Source organism: Pogona vitticeps, chromosome 6 (assembly GCF_051106095.1).
Source record: "Pogona vitticeps strain Pit_001003342236 chromosome 6, PviZW2.1, whole genome shotgun sequence".
Classification (NCBI taxonomy): domain Eukaryota; kingdom Metazoa; phylum Chordata; class Lepidosauria; order Squamata; family Agamidae; genus Pogona; species Pogona vitticeps.
In genome coordinates, this window is record NC_135788.1 from 84,217,363 (window position 1) to 84,241,222 (window position 23,860).

Here is a 23,860-nt window from a genome sequence, read left to right on the forward strand (position 1 = left end):
GCGTGTGATCAAAGCCTCTTTCTGCAAGACACTTTCTTAAAACAGTTCTCCGTGGGCAATGCTTGTGGGTTTTTTTTTTTTACAGGTTAAGAAAGGGCGCTCGTCTCGAAGGGTGCTGTTTTTTTTTAAGTACCGGACTCATTTTCCAATTGTAATGTCTTAAGATGCCAGATGCTAATGAGAAGAAAAGACTCCCTGGAAAAGACCCTGATGTTGGGAAAGTGTGATGGCAAGAGGAGAAGGGGACGACCGAGGATGAGATGGCTGGACAGTGTCTGCGAAGCAACCAACATGAACCTGACACAACTCCGGGAGGCAGTAGAAGACAGGAGGGCCTGGCGTGCTCTGGTCCATGGGGTCACGAAGAGTCGGACACGACTAAACGACTAAACACACACACACAAGATGCCAGAGTAGGACCACCCGTGACCAGTCATTCCCAATGGGAAATTGAGGAAATTGAAGTAGGAAGCGTTGTACTGTTTATGAGCCAGTTCTTTGTAACGGCGCCACCTGCAGGGCCATATGCGGAATTGCAAGCAAACAGCCAAAAGATAGAAAGAAATCTCCCTCCTGTTTTGTGCGGTCACTTAAATCGCATAGAGCCAAATTCCTTGGTCCGACTTAATAGCAAAGGAATGAATTTGCATTTCCCTCACTGTGCAGCCGCATGCTGAGGCATCTGTAACATATGTACAAAGAACAGGCCATTTGGCAGAAATTATTTACCAGGTATAGTTCTCTGAGCCTTTTGACTTTTCATGTTAACTGAAGTTCATCTCCTGCAAAAAAAGAAATCAAAAACAGCCCTATGGCTAATTTACAAACCTTTGTCCGCTACGATCCACTTAATTTGACACTTGAACCCCTAACAGAACAATATCTGCACACAGGTGCTCACAGTCTATCCACAAGCAGTACTTTTTTAAACCCTATTTTACAATATATAATTTTTTCAATGAGGAAATCCCATATTGTCCCCAAAATGGAGTGATAAGCCACTTCTGAGTACTTTATACCTAGAAACCCTGAGAAGTAGGAATCTGTTTGATGCCACACAATTATTATCCATTTACAGTAGTAGCAAAAACAAAGACTCCTTTGGCAACTATATGGTTTATTTGGGCAGAAGCTTTCGTGCACCCATCTAGTGTAGCCTCAACAGACATTTACAGAGAGATGAATGTTTTTGCTCATGTTTAAAACACTGCCATACAATGTAGAAATATATCAGATAATTTTTGTCCAGTAATGAATGGGGAACATCAAGAGCATGGAATAGCTACTATTAAATCTTTATGTTGAAGGCATAGAGTACACTGGTGTAGGTGCAAAGTTGCCTGTTCTTTGCAAATGCAAGAGACTATCTTGATACAACCCCCCCCCCCCAATTTCTTCGGTTTACCTTAGTTCTGCCAACTCCATTCCATAATCTATTAAATAACCCAGTTCTCTGTGTGGCCAGGGGCTAGACTTTCTTGGGGCTCCATCCATTTTAAAAGATGGGTAGACTCCAGACTTGCCACCTTTTACGTAAATTACTATAAAGTTTATCTTCATAAATACTTCATAAATTCTAGCAATAGTTAATTACTGCACACTCAATAAATTTTGACTTTCCAGGTTTTTTGAACTTCCAAGTCCAGAAGCCCTTGTCAGCATGGTGCTCAATCCACATTTGCTGAAACAGGAGAAAAGTACGGTACATAGTGACTTCTGTTGCCTAGTTTATACTATAAATAATTATCCTCAATCTATCTCTGTTGAGTGTGGCGTTACGCGAATGGATACAGAAAACAGAGGGTTTAGAAATCTCAGTGGGTTCCTTAGAGCTTAACTTCTTAAATGTTTCATAATAATAGCTCTGTAAGAGTTTGATTTACACACACTAATATAGTATTTCAGGAATGAGAACAAGATGAATATCTAAGATATAGATTTTTCATGAAGAATTCAGATTTTGCTGATTAAGAATTAGTTACGTCTCCTTCCCCACCATCCCGCCAACCTAGCGGTTCGAAAGCATGCAAATGCGAGTAGATAAATAGGTACCATCTCGGTGGGAAGGTAAACAGCGTTCCGTGTCTAAATCACACTGGCCATGTGACCACAGATTGTCTTTGGACAAACGCTGGCTCTATGGCTTGAAGAGCGGGATGAGCGCCGCTCCCTAGAGTCGGACACGACTGGACAAAAATTGTCAAGGGGAACCTTTACCTTTATCCCCACCATACGACCATGAATAATTTAGAAATATTTAATTTTTATTAAAACGTAAGAAAGGCAGAATACACACAGTGAAATAGGCATGGGACAAACCAAAGTAGACAGAGGAAGCAAGGTCAACATTTTAAAAATTCCAGCATTCTACTTCAAACTTTTTTAAAAACTGTTTTAAAATTTTACAGCATTTGAATACAACTGCAGAAATCAGGTAATCCAAAACAAGATATAATTCCATTGTATTACAATTTTTCCATACAAACCAAAAAGGGAATATTGCAACAAGATAGCCATAAAGGTAAGATTAAATCTAGTTCAGTAACAATGTGGCTGAATGATACTAGATAAGAAAATATATATACTGTGATACCCTAGACCGGGGTGGGATGGGGGGAGGAAACAAGAACAAAAGTAACATCAGTGCTATTGCTTATTTGAAAGAACAAAAAATTTGGGACTTTATACAGTCATGCTACGAAGTTTACACCTTTAAGAAATCACACTGGGAGTACACAACATAAGCTAGCATCAGTTTAGTACTGGTAAGTAAAAAAAGTTCATCTCATATTAATTCATATCCTGTACAGTAAGAACAGCTTTGTTCCTTTTAAAACAGATACCACAAATTCATAGTCTTCACTTAACCAATAACTCAACATATTCTCACACTGCTTTGAAAGTATATTGTAGACCAGTACATTTTTCTTTTTTAAAGTACATCCTGTATTAATCTCATGTCATGCTCATGGTCCACATGCCTTAGATCAGCGCCATCTGGCCTATTCAAGCAAACTGAAGAAAACAATTAGATTTAAACCAGACCTTTGATTTTTGCGGGACTATAAACAATTTACTTGTTCTTCTGTGTCCTAACCAGTGTCATGTGAGAAGAAGTTGAGAGAAGAGAAAGATGAGGAAGTCTGGCAGTTCAGTTAGTTGCAGGGCAAGAATTAGTATTATTTAAACAAATACATGTATATGTTAGCTACCACATTTCCCCACCACTGCATTCAAGTACTACAGAACAAATAACTGATAGTTTGTCAATTACTATGTGATTGCTAGTTAATGCCATTTCTTTTTATATCACTATGTACATCAGTGGTGGTTACAGCTTGAAATGGCCATCCTCCCCCATTGTTACTGTAGGAAAATGGTCTCACTGATACACAGTCTTCTCCTCACTCAACCAGGGGAAGACAATCCTTTGTAGAAGGAGGTGTCAACATCTACAAATACATTCATTTTTGGTGTGTTATAGGAGAGCTATGGCAAATGGCTGACACTACTGAAGCTTCAGCATACATTTTTTATGGAAGAGACAGCCAGCACCCCTGTATGTCTACAGAAGAGAAGCTTATATTCTGGTCACACTAATGATCTAAAAATCAAGGCTGTTTCATAATAACAGCATATACAACTCTCAACCCTTAGACCAGGCATTGCCTTACAGAGGAAATTTTTATTATACTGGATGCATCTCACTGCTGAGATAAATGCAGTAACAGCTGCTCTTGCAAGGCTGAAATTTATCTTAAGGAAATATTGGTGAGGCATAATGTGAGGCATAACGTGGGTGTTCTCCACAGACTGCAATACTAGAGATTGGCTTCTCGAATTAGATTATGCATATTCATGTACACATCCAAAATACTTCTTCTGAGGACTTTGTTGTAAAAAAGGAGAGCAGAAAATAAATTATATAATAACATATGGGCTAACAAATTAAAGCTTCACACCACAATGTTTCTGCAAGAGTAAGATGTGTTCTGTGACACTTTCTTCAAAATCCAGAAGTCCCTGCTTAAAGGTAAAGAATAATTTTAATAATTGATCTTTAATTGCAGACAGTGCCCCTGCAAGACTCATTGTTAGTATCAACAGACACAACAGAGGGAGATAAAAGAAGCAGACATGAAAGTATTTACTTTACAGAACATTACCTTTGAATTTCCATCAGTAGAACTCTTAAACACTTAGGAGGCATCTGGAGCAGCAACAAATGTTTTCTTCTAGGGTATTAACTGCTAGTCAATGTCACTGCTCATTTAATACAAACGCTCAACACAAATGGTGGTCATATATACATAACTTTAATTGAAAGCAATAATAAAATCCCAGATAGTCAGAAGGCTCAGCATATCCCTGCATTTCATGGGGGTGAGGGAAGGAAGAAGAGGAAGGGACATGTTAGTAACATATACCCATCAACACCAGTTGTGAGTATTCTTAGAACATGTTATTAAGAGCTAGTGGCACTGTCTCAATGCACTGTTGTTCGTAATATTACTAGGGGTAAAGATTCTAATTCCACTTTATTTACCCCATGTGGCCCAACCATTTTTACACTCTTAAGATTTCCAGACAGTTGTTGTAACAGATAGCTATCCAGTCCGGCTGAGTTGAGGCCCACTGTACATTGTTGATTTCTCCTTCTGCTGTGTAGGCCAAGATTGGGTCTTCAATGGCACGTGGCATTTGCTGGATATCCCAAATAAGTGCTTGATGGTCATCCGCTGCAAAAGTGAAAATGCAGAATTAGAGCTACGAGAAAACAGCATTTCCCACTGATATTTAGTGATACATGTAAACAGAATGTAGCAGGCAAATATACAGAGATAAACATTATTTATTAAATAAATAAATAAATAAATAAAATAAAAATATTTGAGAACTGTTTCATTCATTCATGGATTCTGACTATGCTTTACATGTTTCTCCCCTGTATCTGGCATTTTTCAGAATTGTTGCACTGAACAGCAAGACTGAACCACTAAAAGACAACAATCCAAAGCTGTTTTTAATAGACAAATCTCCTTGTCTCTACTATGTGATAGTTATTAAATGATTGCTAAAATATAACATTATTACAGTGGTGCCTCGCAAGACGAAAGTAATTCATTCCATGAGTAGTACCATCTTGTGAAATTTTCGTCTTACAAAAAGCGGTTTCCCATAGGAATGCATTGCAATGCATTCCTACTGGAACCTCGCAAGATGAATCAATTATTTTCATCTTGCGAGGCATAGGTCTTGCGGGGGGGGGGGGGAATCGTCATGCGAAGCACGGCCATAGAAGCCATCTTGTGAGTCACCAACACAATTGCAAAAACCATTCGTCTTGCAGGTTTTTCGTCCAGCGAGGCGTTTGTCTTGCTGTACATCCAAAGCTAGACTAGACATAAGTGCTGTAGAGATGTAAACATATATTTGAATCCCTACACTGCAAAGCTGCTAGTAGCAGTTAAGAAATTCAGATTTTTAAAAAGTGAAATCAGTTAACCAACTCACTTTGTAACATTTCATTTCTACAATGTACATTCTGTTTTAGGACTCAAGTATAACTGTTTTAATTTTGGAACATAATTTCCTTACAAGTGATAAGTCATATAAATAGTAATATGCATAAGAAAATTGGATTGCTATCTTCTGTTGATTTAATTGCAAGTGATAGCAAATCCCAGTGAACTCTGCAGAACAAAAAATAAAACATGCTTAAAATTGGGATATAACTTACTTCAGTGAAGTAGATGAATTACTGTATGCCTAATATAATACTTATTGAAAAAAAAATCCATCCAGGCTTACCCGCTGTGCAGATATGACAAGAAGAATGTGGTGCCCAAGCAATGCCGTTCACACATGCTCTGTGATTATTCAACCTGGCAACAGGTGTACAAGGGACTCTGACATCTAAAATTACCACCTTATGGAACAAATAAACATTAATGCTACTAAAAATAAGCCTGAGGAAAGAAGACTATATCACCATTCATGAAGCTATGGACATAGACCCTTAGCATAGACATCATTGCCTAATTCTTGGGCTGGCTCTCCAGATGTTGGGATGGCTCCCCAGATGTTGTTACTGCACTGCACAACAACTCTTAACATTAATCACTTTCAGGACTGACAACAACTGCAATCCCACAGCATATGGAGGACTGCACTGTGCATATGTACAATTCACAATGTTAAACTGTGCATTAACACAATTTCTTCCATAAAATAATTATATATTTTATTTGTATGCCACATTACTCCCCAAAAAGGGACCCAAGACAGCTCACAGCATTAAAATTCACACAATTAAAACACAATAAGTTAAATATTAAAAGACAAATTAAACTATAATTTAAAATAAAATTAAAAGATTAATTTGGAAATGGAAACATTAATTCAAAAACTATACTTCAAAATATCAATACCAATTTTTCCCAACATACCACACCCAGAAGACTTCATTGCAGTGCAGGCTGATCACTGGAGGTAAGTTAGTTGGGCCAGCCCACCCCTACCCCTGAACTGACTGATGCTGGAGCTCTCAAGGACAAATCAACCATCACAGCATGCTGACTTCAGAGCCATTCTTTGTCCCCATCTTGGCCTGCTCATGCTACTGGCAGCATCCTAGTATGGCTGCTGTTAATTAAAGCTAGGAATGAAGAACATTTGGTCTTCAGATATTTTGGATTGTAACTCTGACAATCCTTGACTACTGGTCATTTTTGCTGCTGGAGCTGTAGGCCCAAATATCTGGAAGGGTAAATGTACCTCCCCCTGCTTTTACCCATGCTGCTATCTGTAGATAAGTTGACTAGAAGGCCTGAAGCACAAATGGCTTTCTCTATGTAGCTAGAAAAAAACTGGCTGTAGAACTAGTATTGGCAAATGGTATCAAATGTGCAAAGTACAATGGTGCCTTGACTTACGAACTTAATCTGTATTGGAATGGTGTTCGTAAGTCAAGATGTTCGTAAGTCAAAGCACCATTTCCCACTGAAATGCATGGGAATGGGATTAATCTGTTCCAGCATTTAAAAAAAAATTAAAAATAAAACACTGCAAGCCCCTGGGGCTGCAAAAAATCAAAACAAATTAAACATAAAAATAATCAGCCCAATCCCACCCTGCAAAAGCCACCCAAAACAATTTTTAAAAATGCAAAACACAGCACACCTTACCTAACCATTAAGTCTCTTCTCAAGCCTCCCGGCCATGCTCAGCCACCCGGGCTTTACCGCTGCGGAGACTGCCATCAGCGGAGCCATCCGGAAGCTCACCCGGCCTTCCCCACCACCGCCGAAACCACCCCACCGCTGCCAAAACCGCCGTCTGGAAGCTCACTCGACTTTCCCCGCCGCGGCGGAAACCGCCGTCCGGGAACTCACTTGGCTTTCCCCTCTGCTGCGCGGGCCCCTAAACCGCCGTCAGTGGGGAAGGTGGCTCCCACTGACGGTGTTTTCGGCGGCGGCGGGGTGTTTTCGGCGGCAGCAGGACCCACGTGGCGGAGGGGAAGGCCGGATGAGCTCCCAGACGGCTCCCACTGATGGCTCCCGGCCTTTCTTCACTGCCGCGTGGGCTCCACCATTGGTGCCCAGCCGGGATGGGTCCTCGCCTCCTGGCCAGGATCTGGCTCCTGGAGTCTAGCTGGGAAGCAAGCAGCACGGACAATCCCAGCGCCAAGAGCCAGAGCCCGGCTGAGATAGGTCCTCGCCTCCCGGCTGGACTCCCCCATCCCTTTTCCTAACCGTTGGGGCAAAAGAGCTACAATGAAGCAGCTTCTTTGCTGGCCAATTGTTAGTATTTTTGAATTTCCTGCCCCCTTCCCCTGCCTTTTTTTGCGGCTGGAGCTGTTTGTAAGTCAAATAGTTTGTAGGTCAGGGTGTTTGTAAGTCAAGGCACCACTGTATACTGGACAACCTCACAAAACACTCTCACCTCCATGCCATCCATTGCCATTGTTGCAAGGTAATTAGGATCCTGCTTATTCCAGCAAAGACGGAGTAAAGGATGGTGCTGAGGATCTTCATAGATAATAGTGCTGTGCTCCAGGTGCCGCAGATCAAACATCCTCACTGATCCATCAGCACCAACAGAAGCAAACATGTCTCTCCCACCTCCTGCACGGCTGAATGCAATATCATACACCTGCTCAGACAGGAAACAAAAATGAGACACAACAATGTTGCTTCCTGCACCAAAACATTTGCCCGTATCAATTTTATTGCGCAAATGCAGAAATACTGCAGTCATGTTACACAACTGCCTTGCTTCAAAGATGTGGTGAACAAAGTGTGGCTCTCCAGATGCTGATGGACAATTCCCAGCACTCCTCACCACTGGCTATGACTTATAGACACTGCAGTTCAGCAGTACCTGGAGTAATGCACTTGGTCCACCCTGCTTTAGAATTTTTTAAAGGACTATACCAGCCAGAACCACCAACCAGGCATATTTTACTCCCCCCCCCCAATAGAACTTTCCCAAAACTTTCACAAAATCTTAAAGGAATATTAATTCTCCTCTTCTGTAAAGCAATTTACTTTGTTGTGTAAAACCAAATAATAAGAACTGTAACCCATTAAAGTTCACATTAAAATAAATCTGTTAGGCTTAAAGTTGTCTCAAGACTTCTGTCTGTTGGTTGGCCATATGTGCTAAAATGCACAACATGACTAACCCTTCGAAAATTATCTGGCTGTATTCACACTCTACTTCATAAACCAAACATTATGAGAAACCCATTTGTGAGTGCTAGCAGAACCTTCACAATCCCCATGTCAATTAGTTCCATTTTACAGATTGGCAAATGTTTTATAATAGCACAAGTCTGAGATGCCCCAATAAAGAAAGGAAGAGAAAAAGTGCACCATCACCTCTTTGTCATGAGCAATCAGCTGAGTCTTGACATGGCCTGACACCAAATTCACTCTTCCTAAGACCTGACCAGTCTCCAAACCCCAGATAGTGCAAGTTGTGTCAATACTAGAGGTACCTAAGGCAATGGAGAAAACCCACATATATTAACAATACATGACACCATATTTGTAAGGCATGACTACAGAAAGGATCTCCACTCCATGCTTGCTTTACAGGTACAGTGGGGTCTTGACTTGAGCACTTAATCCGTATTGGAAGGCGGTTCTCAAGTCAAAAAGTTCTCAAGTCAAATCTGCATTTCCCATAGGAATGCATTGAAAACCATTTGATCCGTATCTGCTCTTTTCCGTCCATAGAAACTAATGGGAAGCTGCTATTCCGCCTTCGACCACTGGAGGGGGATATTTTGTTTCTTTTTTTCTTAGGTCAAGAAAGGTTCAGGGAAGGCAGGGAAAATACAGTCCAGGCAGTACCAGGCAGTCTGAAGACTCCCAATCCACTTTCTAAACGCTGGGAGGCGTGAGGAAGCAGACAGGCACCCTTTTCACTGGCCAACAGTTAACTGAAAGTTCAAATTTTGCACTTTCCCTGCCTCCCACGTGGTTTTTTTTAGTTCTTAACTCAAATCTAAGTATGTAAGTCAAGTCAATATTTTCCTATGAGAGCGGTTCTTAAGTCAAAATGTTCTTAACTCAAGGCGTTCTTAAGTCAAGACCCCACTGTAGTGCAGCCCAGATGTGTTTCAGAGACTGCTAACTTATTCTGTTTTAAAAGCCAGATATAATTTGCAGGAGCTGGCTAGATAGATCAGTGAATTGGAGAACTTGGCTGTGAAGCCAGAGGTCAGGAGTTTGATTCCCCACTGTGCCTCTTGGGAGAAGAGCCTCCAGTGTAGCTTTGAGCAGGATGCACAGTCTTAGAGCACCATTAGAAGACATGACTGGTAAACCATTTCTGAGTACCTTATACCTAGGAAACCCAGGCAAAGATCCCCATAGGTCAGAATCTACTTGATGACACATAATAAATATTATCTACAATCCTCAGGTTACTTTTAAAGTGTCAGTTAAGATACTTAAGTCAAAACATTCAGTTTCAAAGTGAGCAATTAAGTGATACTTCCTCACGTTATCTGGAAGAAACACTAATCATTTAATGTCCACAAGGGAAGCCCAAGCACCTGAAGATGCTATTGATGATCAGCCACTGGTGTAGAGCCATGGATCAAAAACTGGTCACCGAATTGATTAAAATATACTTTAATCAATTCTGTGACCAGTTTTTGATCCATGGCTCTACACCAGTGACTGATCATCAAGATGCTTTAATAGAGCTTAAATGGTATTTTTAATGTTGCTACAAAGTGGTGGTGCTGCAGGTAAAAGCGCAGAAGCCTCTGTGCTGCAAGGTCAGAAGACCAGCAGTCGTAAGATCGAATCCATGCGACAGAGTGAGCTCCCGTTGCTTGTCCCAGCTCCTGCCAACCTAGCAGTTCGAAAGCATGTAAATGCGACTAGATAAAGAGGTACCACCATGGTGGGAAGGTAATGGCATTCCGTATCTAGTTGTGTTGGCCACGTGACCATAGACACTGTCTATGGACAAAACATTGGCTCTATGGCTTGGAGACAGGGATGAGCAACGCGCCCTAGAGTCGGACATGACTGGACTAATATAATATATAATATAATATAATATAATTTATTGTCATTGTAAGTATATACACAGTATATCATACAACGAAATTCACAGACACCCAGAGACCAGACACATGCACACACATAACATTCCCCAAACACTCCCCACCCACTAGAAATCCCCACTAACAATACAAACATCTACACCTCAGGCCAAGTAACACAGTCCAACTGATTATTCACTACTGGTGGTCTTTAAGCTCATTATTAATTGCAATTATAGCTCTAGGATAAAAACTATTGAGAAAACGTGTGGTCCGAGTCTTAATTGTTCTATATCTTCTGCCAGACGGTAACAGTTCAAAAAAGTTATAAGCAGGATGGGAAGAGTCTCTCAGGATGCTGTGTGACTTCCTCAGACAGCGGGATGTGAAGATGTCATCCAGGGTTGGTAGCTGGAGCCCGATGATATTCTGGGCAATTTTAATGGTTCTCTGTAGAGCTTTTTTGTCCGCTACAGAGCTACTCCCAAACCATGCCAGAATGGCATAAGTTAGGACACTCTCAATGGTGCTACGGTAGTAGGACAGAAGCAAATGCTGTGATAAATTTAACTTCCCGAGCATTCTCAGGAAATACAGCCTCTTCTGTGCCTTCTTTATTAGCATGTTGGCATTTATAGTCCATGAGAGGTCCTCTGAGATGTAAGTGCCCAGAAATTTAAAACTACCAACTCTCTCCACTTCCTCACCGTTTATGTACAGTGGTAAATGTACATTTCTCTTCCTCCTAAAATCAATTATGAGTTCTTTAGTTTTTTTGATGTTAAGTGTGAGATGATTTTCTTTACACCATAGTATCAATCTTTGTACTTCCTTTCTATAAGCAGACTCATTGTTCTTATTTATGAGTCCCACCACTGTTGTATCATCCGCAAATTTAATAATTGCATTGGTGTTATATAGTGGGGTGCAATCATGTGTGTACAGGGAATAGAGGAAAGGACTTAGCACGCAGCCCTGGGGAGCTCCTGTACTTAGTACCAGGGTAGAAGAATGGTGGGATCCCATCCTTACTGACTGTGGCCTATCTGTCAGAAAATCCTTTATCCACATGCAGATCTCCTGAGGTAATCCCAGGTTGATCATTTTTAAAAACAACCTATTTGGTAGAATGGTGTTAAAAGCAGAGCTATAATCCACAAACAACAGCCTCGCATAAGTTCCCTGTTGTTCTAAGTGGCTCAATACAGTATGGAGTACGATGGACACAGCATCATCAGTAGATCTATTTCTCCTGTATGCAAATTGCCATGGATCCAAAGAAGGTGGAAGACTAGCCTTAATGTAATCCAGCACCAATCTCTCAAAACATTTCATAATAACAGATGTTAAAGCTACTGGTCTATAATCATTGAGAGATACCACAGCTGACTGCTTGGGGACTGGCACTATAATAGATGTCTTCAGGCAAGTGGGGACAGTACACTGCAACAAGGATAAATTGAAAATATCCGTAAAAACTCCAGCTAACTCTGCAGCACAGCCCCTAACAACTCGTCCCATGATTCCATCTGGTCCAGCTGCCTTTCGAATATTAATATTCTGGAAAGCGCGTCTCACATCTGAAATCTGCAGTACTAGTGGTTGTCTGTCGATGGTAGATTCTAGTGATGTATTATGGACAGTAGGTGCTGGAATAATGGTTGTTCCTGTTTCCACCTCAAAACGGCTGAAAAATTGATTTAACTGCTCAGCCAAAAAATCACTGCTGCTACACAGACTGTTTTTGTTACTCTGACCAGTGATTTGTCGTAGGCCGTGCCACACTCTGCGAGTGTCAGAACTTTCAAGGTGTTGTTCAATTCTCTGGCTGTACATAGCTTTGGCATCCCTAATGCCCCTTTTCAGTTTAGCTCTGGCCTCTCTATACTGTAGTTCATCACCAAAATGAAAAGCAGTATTTCTGGCTTTTAATAAAAGGCGCAATTCTCTATTTAGCCAAGGCTTGTTGTTAGAAAACACTCGTACTTGTCTTGTAGTAGCAATAACATCGATGCAGCTTTTGATATAAAACAGTACTGTTGAGGCATAAGTATCAACATTGTCCTCCTCAAACAGTGTCCAATCAGTGCTCCTAAAGCAATCTTGAAGTTGCTCAGTTGCATCCACTGGCCACACTTGTATTTCTCTAATTGATGGTCTGATTCTTTTAACAAGGGGTCTGTACGATGGAATCAAAAAAAGAGATATATGATCTGACTGTCCCAAGCTAGGCAATGGCTTCGTCTTATATCCATGCATGATGTTACAATATACCTGATCCAAGGTATTTTCCCCTCTAGTGGGACAGTCCACATACTGATAAAAGTTAGGGAGGACGGTCTTTAAATTGGCTTGATTGAAATCACCTGCTACCACCAGCACTCCATCTGGGTAGGCCTGCTGCTGTTTGCTGATAGCAGTTAACAAACAACTCAAAGCTGTGGTTGTGTTAGCATCAGGAGGTATATATATTGCTGTTATTATAACAACATTAAACTCACGAGGCAGGTAAAAGGGGCGGCATTTCACTGCCAAATACTCCAAATCAGGAGAACAGTGAATGTCCATTATTTTAACATCTGTGCTCCAATTATCATTTGTGTAAACACAAACCCCTCCACCTCTGCTCTTCCCAGATTCAATAGACCTGTCTGCTCGATGTACTCTGCGTCCTTGTAGTTCAATTACCTCCCCTGGGATGGAAGAATCAAGCCATGTCTCTGTAAAGATCATAACGCAACAGTCTCGAATATTTTTCTGTAGGGAGATAGTAAGTTCCAACTCCTCAATCTTGTTGGGTAGAGATCTAACATTTGAGACAAAAAGACTTGGCAATGCAGGCTTGTGAGGATTTTTGCCTAACCTCACTCGTAGACCAGCCCTGCAACCTCTTTTCTGCTTGCGTTTTCTCCGTGTTCTTTTCTTCCTGACAGGGAGAGCAGGGGGAGTAACCCCCCGATATGCAGGCCGTCTTAAATGTCAAGGGGAACCTTTACCTTTACAAAGAATTATACCAATAAAAACAATCTTTCACAAATTAACAAATTTGTTCTTATTTGTTGTAACCTAGTGGCCAAAATCCACTTGGCATAAGTTTATGTTGGCAGAAGCTGATGATGTTATCAACTCATACCAGTACAAATTAAGTTAAATTAATTAAAATCTTGTTATCCCCCTGTTTTAGATTCCAAGGCTCCCTAGTGATCCAATTTCCCCTGGGGAAGCTTTGATATGGCAAGGGAGACTTTAATCACCAAAAATCACTGCTGGATCACTACCACTAAGACCTATTTTAATACTTCCACCACAATCAACTTCCCAAATTAGCCTCTTACCAAGTAGATAAGGATCTACTTCATTCCAATCAAAAGATGTCAATGGAGCACAGAAGTCAGAATTCTTATTGTTGTTCAACAAACACTCTAGTCTGGTCTCTGTTTCACCCACCTGCATCAAGAAAAAAAAAATAGATTTGGTATTGTATTAATCTTAGTTGATTACTTAAAGTATGAACCTTCAAATGCATACCTTAGGAAAAGCAGCTACTCATTGCAATATACAAGAATTACACAGTATGTTGAAAGGGAAAAATCTGTTCTATTTCTCTAATGCACACATACTTCCAATTAGAGATGACCACAATTCACATTTTGGCTAAATTTAATCCAAAAGAGAAGCTCCTTCACCATTTTAATTGAACTGCAGTCAGTCAGGCATTCATTACAGATATGATACATACTGTTGCCTTGAAAACTCCATTGATAGATGCTTTATAAACTACTTTCAAGAAACAGTGTTCTCAACTTTAGTAACGTATTGACATTCCAAGATTATATGGTGCTATACCTGAAGTTCTACATTTCATGAAACAAAGCATAAGAATATAGCATAATCACATGTTTTTGAGTTGAAGGCAACCAACTGACATATCATTACTACCAAAGTGTAACTGAATCAATGGATAGAAGATTCCACTATTTCCACTTTTTGCACTTCACGGCAAGCAAATGTCAAGCTTGCAGAAACTCTTTTACTGTAAGATATCAGGGTTTATCAATTAATGGCAAATATAATACAACATTAAGATCACATAACTTAGTAAATAAACCTAAGTCAGTATAGAAAGCAAATATATGAAACCACAGTAGTTTAAAAAGAAAATTAAGTCATTAAAAACTCATAGCAGTCAGGACACTCCAGAGTCAAAAGGCAAACAGCAGAGAAGGCCCTCAAATGAGTCACTACTTACCTCACTTCAATAAGTGGGATGCCTGAAGTAAAACATTAAGTGGGGGGAAGTTTGTACACCATCTAGAACATATGGTTATTGAGATAACCTTTCAGGAGCACATGTGGGTTGGAATCAGGTAACAATAGCCAGGAAATACAGTGAAAGTCAGAGCAGAAACTTTAAATAAGTGTGATATGTTCTAAATGACCTGTCAGTCTATAGGTTAGCTACTGTGTTCAGTGGAGAACCTAGGTCCCTCCATTTTTACTGGATTTCCATTCCCATCACCTGATAACTCCCCATGCTGGCTGAAGCCGATGGGGAGTTAGAAGTCCAAGAACGTCTGGAGGGACAAAGATTCTCCATCATGCAACTGACATGCAAATGGAGTCTGGTTAAAACTATTTTGTGTCACAGTTGCACAGATCTTTAAATCACATTTTAAAGAGAAATGAAACCCCACTTAAAACAGGTGGGACCTCATCTGTCAGAGAAACCAAGAATCAGTAATGGTTTGATCCACTGAGATGGAAGTTTTTCAGTATTAAGCTCCAGGCAGTAGGAAAACAAACTGTTGGTTATGTAAGTAAGGAGTTTATTAATGTCATCACTAGTTTTGGATTCCACAGTTTTTTCACTGTTCTATTACATTTTTCACATTTCCCCTGTAGATATTTATTTCTTCCTTAAGTCAAACTGTCAACAAATATAACTATTACCTTGTAAAAGCAATCTTTCTGAAACTTAAGTCAGTAGTCAAAACTAGTAATGGCTTGATGGATAAACCCCTTCCTCCTACACCCAGTGCTCTGCTGAGAATTTCTTGTGAAACATTCACATGGCAACAGACAGCCACACAGATCATTTTATCATCTACTAAATTGGGCAGGATGACTACAGTTGTGTTTACCTCAGTTGCATATATCTGATGCCTAGGAAAGGTGGTCCACAGGAAGTCCACTTGTACTACAGAAAATTCCACAAGTGATTGCAGTGACACAGATACACAGTAGCAAAATGATATACCGCTGCAGTAAAATAATGACTAATATATGTAAATACTTAGTAACAAAACTTTAAACACAGTGACCAAAATCCTCCTGTGTATTACACCAGTAAAAGGGGAACAGTGTCAAATTGCTCCCTTATGGAGTCCTGACAATGTGCACCATTTTCTTTCCACTGGGGCAGTGGGTGCTTCCTGGTCATTCAAAAGGCAGATCAAGGAAAAGGGATGCAACCTGTGCTGGATGAGGTTGCATTCTCTCTGAAAACACAGGTGCACAGTTTTGGGGTGCTCCTGGATTAATCTCTGAGCCTGGGTGCCCAGATTTTGCATTATTGCTTTGAATGTTTTTGATGTTGCTTTTGCTTTTAGTATGGTATTCGTTTGATTCCCTTTAGTATTTGTATACTCACTGTTGTTAGCTTTAAATACTGTCTTAATATTGTAAGCCACCTTAGGTCTTTCATAAGGAGAAAGGTGGGGTAAAAATATTTTAAATAAGAAATAAATAAATTACACAACAGGATTTTGCCCAACTCTTTCTAATTATTTGGATTTGCAGTCTACTATTATGCAAATAAAGCCTGAAACTCCATTTCTATGGCTGTTTCTCTACTAGTTGTTTTCTTTGGAATTGACATGGTTCATTCACTGCTACTACGGAAAATCTAGGAGTCCTCCTTGCCAAACCACTGCATTCCAGAATTTTCCTAAGTTATCTTTCCATCTTTTTTCAGACCTAATTTGTATGACTTTTTTCCTGACTTGCAAACTGACTGTACACTGCCAGCTCTTTCAATGTAGATTAGTAAAACACTATTGGTGGACATGAGGGAAGTAGTAGTAAGGGAGCTGGCAGTGTAGCTGTTAACATCCTGGCATTTTCTGGCCACTCTACAATTACATGGCTCTTCCACAGTCTCTTCCCCCACTACATGTGAACATCTACAATTTTACCTTTTCTCTCCCTCCTACCCATTTCTATTGGTGCCCAGCAACACAAACACATTTAAAACAGCTCTGCAGCACAGATCCTTTCTCCAGTATTTTCAACAAATACTTTGCTTTTGAAAGCTCTGGTCTAGTTCCATTTGTTAATCCCCACTATAACAGACCCTTCAAAATAATGGGAATTTGGTAAGCTGGCATATCTAACTTCCATAGATCCAATCAGTCTGCTGTAGCTGGGACTAACTTTGCCGGGTACAGTCAAAATCTATGAATAAAAATGGGAATTGGTGGTATGGAACACAATTTCTATCTACTTCCTACAACTGCTTGAGCAAGCTGCTGCTTGCCCTTTTCAGGTGGCTTTGTCTCCTTCGTATTTAAAGCAAAAAGCAAAGTGGGCTGCTTATATACTGCTCCAAAGCACTTAAAGCACTCCCTGGGTGGTTTACAATTTAAGTATTCAGGCGACACATTCCCTTTCCCTCTTACTAAGCCAGGTACCTGATTTAACAACCTTGGAAGAATTGAAGGCTGAATCAACCTCAAGTCAGCTACCTGAACGCACTGAGGGTGAACTTAGGTTGTGAGCAGTCTTGATCACACTTCTGCAGTTTAACCACTGTGCCACAAGCTTCATATCTAGTAATTCATTGGCCAAAACTCTGCACACTTCTAGCTCTAACCAGCAACTTATAGGCAGCCTCCTCCTGCTCTCTTATCTACCCTGCTTCCCTATCATCAAACCACCAATAGCACCTCTAACTCAGGTCTGGGAAGAGAAACAGCATGGAAGAGACAGGACATGGGAGACTGAGACAGGAGGATAAACATGTAGCTGTTGCTGGGCCATTGCTCATCTACAGGGGGTGGAAGCCTGTTTGATGCTTATGTGGGAAAGTCAGCCAGCAACCACTATGGCTGGCCTGACTTACCTTGCTTAAAAGGAAAATAATGTTATCTAGTTCACCCTCCTTCTTCCCCTCTCTCTGTTTCTTTCTTTGCATTGAAGTACAAGTTTGTGCATGAGCTCACAGAGATTTTTTTAATTAAACAACATGAGCAAGATAGAGTATTGTCATTAAAAGTGAGGCAATCCAGCTAATGCATAAGATAGCATTACAGAATTGCTGGGGGGACAATATTAAAATTGACTGCGCTTGGAAGAGGTACCAAAAGCTAAGCAATATTAAGCATTCAAGGATGCTCACTGTGACTATAATAGGGAACACAAAGTTTTATTAAATGCTAACTACAACTCCAGTTTTAATTCTGTTTCCAAGTGATTGAAAAATATCAATACCTTAGAAGTAGTTGATAATCATACCACGTGGCTTTAAGAGTTACTAGAACATGTTGGTTTGTTTTACTAACCACACACACACAAAATTTAACATCACATTTTCTTTCTCTCCTTCAATGGACTGTGAGATGCTTTTGAGAGTCTACAGTTTGAAAACAATTTATATACTCAGAATCACCTTCTAAAATTAGAAAACAAATATCTCAATTTGTCCTTTGTAGGCCAACTACTACATTTGTTTACTGCAGATAACATCTGGTCAGCTTTCTCTCAAAATTCCCAGAGTCCACTGGCAATATCAATCCCAGTAAAATAACTTCTGAAAGGCCAACTTACTCTCCACACACGCAGGTAGTCACCACTGGTTGCCAAAAGGTCAGGATAAACCCCTTTGGTATCTGGGATCCACATGAGCTTCGTAGTGGGATATGGATGATCAAAGGTATTTCTGCAGATGAACTCTGAGCTTTCCTCATCCAGCCCAACGAGTTGGACCTTGAAGAAAAAACATTAGTATTCCAATTAACTCCTCTGTCCATACACTCTGAGTCCCTATGGTAAAGCACGCTTTGGTCCGATTACAGTATTAAGGAACTATGAAGACGACCTGTATCTATAGCTTTCTCTCACTCACACATACACTCTCACACACCAAAACATACAATTGTACTTTTATAATTATTAACCTCAGTGTAAAAATAAAAAATACTCTATATTGTGTAAGAAGCAGAAAGGGCTAAGGAGATGTTTTTTCCAATCATCTTTCCACCTACACATCATGAAAAAATTGTAGCACTTCAGAGATCACAACCAAAATGGTGCTATGAGGTGAGGCTTTGCAATTGTCATGTCTCTCTCACACAGTTTAATACTGTACAAGTTTCACCATCCACTTGTAATCTTCTGTATGTTCCCACTTTTCTGCCATCTTTTTTCTTATCACAGAAGATGCATTAAGGAGCGAAACAGCAAAACTTGCACCACAAATTTCTTTGCAGTTCAAATAGAAAAATGTGTGACTAGGCACAGTAAGAGAGTTTTCCCTGGAACAGGCTGATGTGCTGGGGGATGTCCTCTTATCCATTGCTTGACTTTCATTTCCAATTGTGGCAGCAAGAACTGTTGTCCTCCTACATTTTGCCTCCTCCTGCTTTTCTGCCTTCTAAACTCATTGCTTGCGAAAAATAAAAATGCAACAAAGAACATTGTCCCTCATCAAGTCAGCTCCTGCATTCAGCTCTACACTTGTTCTTGGCAAATGCTTAATTTATTTTTCAACCTTTGTGTTTTCCTGGAATAATGAATCTGATAAACACCCCCACAACCCAAGTGCAATTAGCTGCATAATTAAAGGACTCTACTATGCTGTTGATGTGTTTATATGTTTCTGATTATCTAGCTGCTAAATTCAGACCAAAGAAATACAAGGTGTGGGTGTCAGGGTTAAGTTATAGTAGTTTAGTGAGAGGCTTTCTTACAACTCGCTAGTGCAAATAAGGAAATTCTTTTCCCAAAAAGTTTTAACGTGGGAAAAAAGCAGATTAAAATAGTTCAGCTTTGCTTCTGTTTCTGCTCATGGGAAAAATTGCAATGCTTACTTATAAGCAAGCACATACCAGAATCATATATATATAAAAATAAAGTTCCAACTCTACATATCTAGTGTGCTTTTATTTTAATTTCAAATTACCTAGATATTTTAAAGAAATGTAGAGGCATTCACTCCTGGAAAACTGATGCCACTCCCCTATCATTTGACTGGCACTTTGGAGAGAAATCCAGACTCCCTAAAATCAGCCGCCACGCCAGAAACAAAAGAGAGCAGGTGAAGTGGGTGCCCTAGTTTCCACTTGTCAAGCACATTCACAGAGGAGGCACAGAAAGGTGGTGGAAGGGCTCTGGGATCTCCCCTTGCTCGACGGCAGAAACACCAACTGGGTAGGGGGCCCTCAAAATCACGCCCAGCCGCCAACACATCCAAACCTTTATGGCCACACCTGGCCATGCTGGCACAAGGAGACGGATCCCCGCTTCGACAGCCCCAGAAACCAGCTGTTTCAAAACGTCAGGAGAGGGAATGGATGAGGGAGGCCATCATGGGCGGTGGGGAAAGCTGGGGTGGGAGGGCAACGGAGCAGCCACGAAAAACACGTCGTGGGCAAAACGCCGCGAGAAGCGCAGGGCCCCCCCAAACCGCCAGAAACCCCCCCTCCCCAATGGGGCAGGACCCCAACCCTTTGCGATTTAAATTGAGAGCTCCCCTTCCTAGCCCAGGAAAAGATCCCCGTCCCAAAGCACCCCTCTCTGTCACGAAGCAGGTAAGTGGGCTCTCCATTACAGCGGGAGGGGGAGACCTGAGCGACCCCAAGGGTGAAACCGGCCAAGGGTCGGCAACCTCCAGAGGCAGTTTGCCCCCCCCTTCGCGTGCCCCGAGCGCGCCCCCGCGACCCTCCCTGGGGTGGGCAGGACGACCCTCAGCTGGTGGGGCCGCCGGGGAACTGCGCCGGGCCCTCGCTCGCCACGAAGCCCGCCCGCCCGCCTACCCACTGACCGACCCGCGGCGCTGCCCACCTTATTATTGTACTCTTCCACGAAGCTGCCCAGCGCCAGCCTGAAGCGCTTGTCGGGCCTGACGCTCCAGTTCATGGCGTACACGGTCCATGGCGCCTCGTACTTATAGATCTCCTTGCGCTTCCCGTGCAGCGACATGGCGGGCGGGAATGCTCGCTCCGTCCGCCCCTCCCGACCACCCCTCGCCTTCTCCCGCAAGAGCGACCCCGACCGTCGTTCTCCCCCCTCACACAACGACTACAGCCAACCTCCTCTGCTCCATCCATCCATCCGCAGCTATTCAAACTCTTAACGTCTCATTGGCTGCCTACGACGCCATTCCGCAGCGTTCCCGCTTCTCATTGGCTCTCTGCAGCGGCTGCCCGCTCAAGGCCCCAAAGAGGGTGGTACACTAATGAGAGCGAAGATGCCCATTAGCGAGAAAGGTTGTCTTTCTTGTTAAAGCCCGCCTCAGCAACAAAGTTTACTGGCAGTCATGGAACAAGTACAGAAACAAATTAGTAGAGTCGCATGCCTCTTATAGGAAGTTAGAGTTTTGTGGTTCCTTTCCACGACGTTTTATTCCGCCCTCTAGGTCTCGCCTGAAGATAGATCACCTGGAAGATGAATGGGAGAATTAGAACACAGGGCTGTGATTGAGCTGCAGCCTGTCTACCGGAACATAAAATCAGCAGTGTTGAGTGAAGTTCAGTGACATTTCTACGTCAGGCATCATTTCATGTGAAAAATGTGAATTTGGGGAGTGAATTTTAGAATGTCTTAAAAAAGGCTTTTGTCAGTGTTCATATCCATGCAGCCTACAGTATTACCTTTACGCTGTATCTTGGATGTGGGAGTGCTGACGAGTGATGCTTACAAGTTACAACCCCCCTGCAATGTTGTCTCGTCTGTGTTCCCCCTGTATTGCAGTTTAGGTCTGTGAATAATTAATGACAATCTTATAATTTAACCCCCTATTAATAATGCAATATTAATATTGTAGGTTAAAGGCAGGCTGTGAAACTGATAACTACCATATGACAGCCTTAATTTTTAATCCAGTGTTAATATTTAGGGGGCGGTGATATATATATATTTTTAACAAGGAAACACTTGATTTTGGAGAAGTATTGCAAAGCTGAATGTATGAGAAGCATTGAGGTTGTGGTTTCCAAAGCAATCCACCATGTTAACGGTAGTCTATACCTGTGAATGTTTACTTGTTCATTTTTTACTTTTTTGTCCTGCCTTTCCTCTCAGAAGCTCAAGGCCTAGGTTTGCACATTTGGTTGGATAAGCCAACAAAGTAAGTACAAAAAAAGAGTGCACATACACACAAAATTGTGCATGTCTTAAAAAATATTTAATTCTTTAAATAAAAAAATAATGCTCCAGTTTATGAATGTGGCACACTGGGCTTCTGTACCTATAATTCAGTATGCTAAGAAATGGCCCAATATTGCTGAACAATATCAGACTCACATTGCCAGATGGAAAAAGGATGCCAGCGTTTACAAAGCAAAAAATGGCCTGAATGTTGACATCAATGGCAGCAGTCAAAATAGTCTACCCTGTTGTGCTCACTACCATTTATAAAGGGTCACCAAACAAAGAAAAATCCTAGAACTAGACACATTTTTTCATCGGTTAACCACTTCTCACCCAAACACAAAGAAATTGTCATGGCTGTATTTTAACAAGTGTGAATAGCAGTACACAGAAGAGGGTATTCTGTTGACCAGTGGTCCCCAACCTTTTCCCAACCACGGATTGGTTTGGGGGACGTAGTCCACTCACGTGCATGCATGCAGTGGCGCTCACGGGGATTGCTTGCATGCATGTGTATGGCACACCCGCAGGGGGCGAAGTGCGCTCATGTGCACAGTGATGCTTGGGGGCCCCACTCATGCGCATGCATGCAGCATGCTCACAGGGGTAAGAGTGCGCTCATGCACATTGGTGCTCGAGGGGGACATTCACGGGGGGGGCAGGAGATCTGTGTCTGTGGCCCGGTCCTGCCTAGGCTGCAGACCGGTGCCAGGTCACGGACTGGGGTTGGGGACACCTGCTGTAGACCATCTTGATTGCTATCATTGGTGTTGTCAACACTGAGCTGCCCTTTGCTTTGTTAGGCTTGGCAGCCTTTTTACTGTTGGTAATGCATTCATTATATTGTGTAGTAATACTAGGCCATTTTCTAGTTTTTTGAATCGGTACAGAAGTACAATATTCCACATTCATAAACTAGATGGTTTTTTTTTTGTTTTGAAGAATTGAATTTCCTGGCTTTTTAAAATGGAAGTCTAAGGATACATGCACTACATACAAATTCCAACAGAAACCTCCCTCATGTAGAATGACCCAGTAAGTGCTAGAGGATCCAAGAAGATGCACGTGAGTTGTATTATGGTTGCTGGGAGAGGACAGAAGCAAGAACAGCTGGGATGTGGCTTTGTCCCTCTGTGCCAAAATATTTTGAAGTGTTGTTTTGGATGTAATGAAATGGTGAAGCAAAGATGTGAATAGTTACAACATGTACAATGGAGAAACATGCACACCCTTTCACATCTTGGGTAAACGAATGTTGCCATGACCGCTCTGTAGAATGCAGAATAGAAATCTATGATCCAATTTCCAGACTCTTTCCTTGAGTTAGACAAGTTGAGGAAGAAAAGCTATATTGGACAAAAAGCTCTAAGGCAGTGGTTTGGGGGGGCAGGGTCCATGCATGGGGGTGCGTGCTCATGTGCGGATGGGCCATGGACCAGCACCGGGCAATGGACCAGGGGCTGGGGACCCCTACTCTAAAGAAATATTGTGTGCATGTTTTCCAAAATATGACCCTTTGCCTTTTGAAATAATAAAAAGAAAGAAACTGGAGTTAGCGAAGATTGTCACTGGAAGCTAAGGTCAAAATCATCCATACTATGTGAAAGAAAGACAATGAAGAAAAAAAGGAACAAAAATCAACTCATTTGAAATGTGTTGGAGGAGAGCCTTACAGATACCACAGACACAAAGGCAGAAAAGTGGCTGCTCAAGTCAAGCCTGAATTCTGCCTAGAGCAAAAATGCATAAACTGAGGCTATCTTACCATGCACAGATAATGAAAATACAGAACTGACCAGTGAAGGCAATGTTGCTGAGAAGGGGGGGGGGAACAGTAGGAACAGAGGAAAGATCTAATATGAGGCAGATTGTCTCAAAAAAGAAAGCTACAGCTATTAGTTTTCAAGACTTGAGCAGAACTTATTG

General features: G+C 41.5%; 1 protein-coding gene across 1 annotated transcript; it reads right to left on the minus strand.

Moving 5' to 3' along the window:
• Window positions 1–2,246: 2,246 nt before the first annotated feature.
• Window positions 2,247–20,905, minus strand: DCAF7 (DDB1 and CUL4 associated factor 7). Its single transcript, XM_073004048.2, has 7 exons — window positions 20,627–20,905; window positions 18,392–18,550; window positions 13,903–14,014; window positions 8,883–9,001; window positions 7,945–8,154; window positions 5,812–5,929; window positions 2,247–4,739 (listed from the first exon to the last, which is right to left on the minus strand). Exons 1-7 carry the CDS (start codon window positions 20,762–20,764, stop codon window positions 4,567–4,569), a joined length of 1,029 nt encoding a protein of 342 aa, XP_072860149.1. The 5' UTR covers window positions 20,765–20,905; the 3' UTR covers window positions 2,247–4,566.
• Between the last annotated feature and the right edge of the window lie 2,955 nt (window positions 20,906–23,860).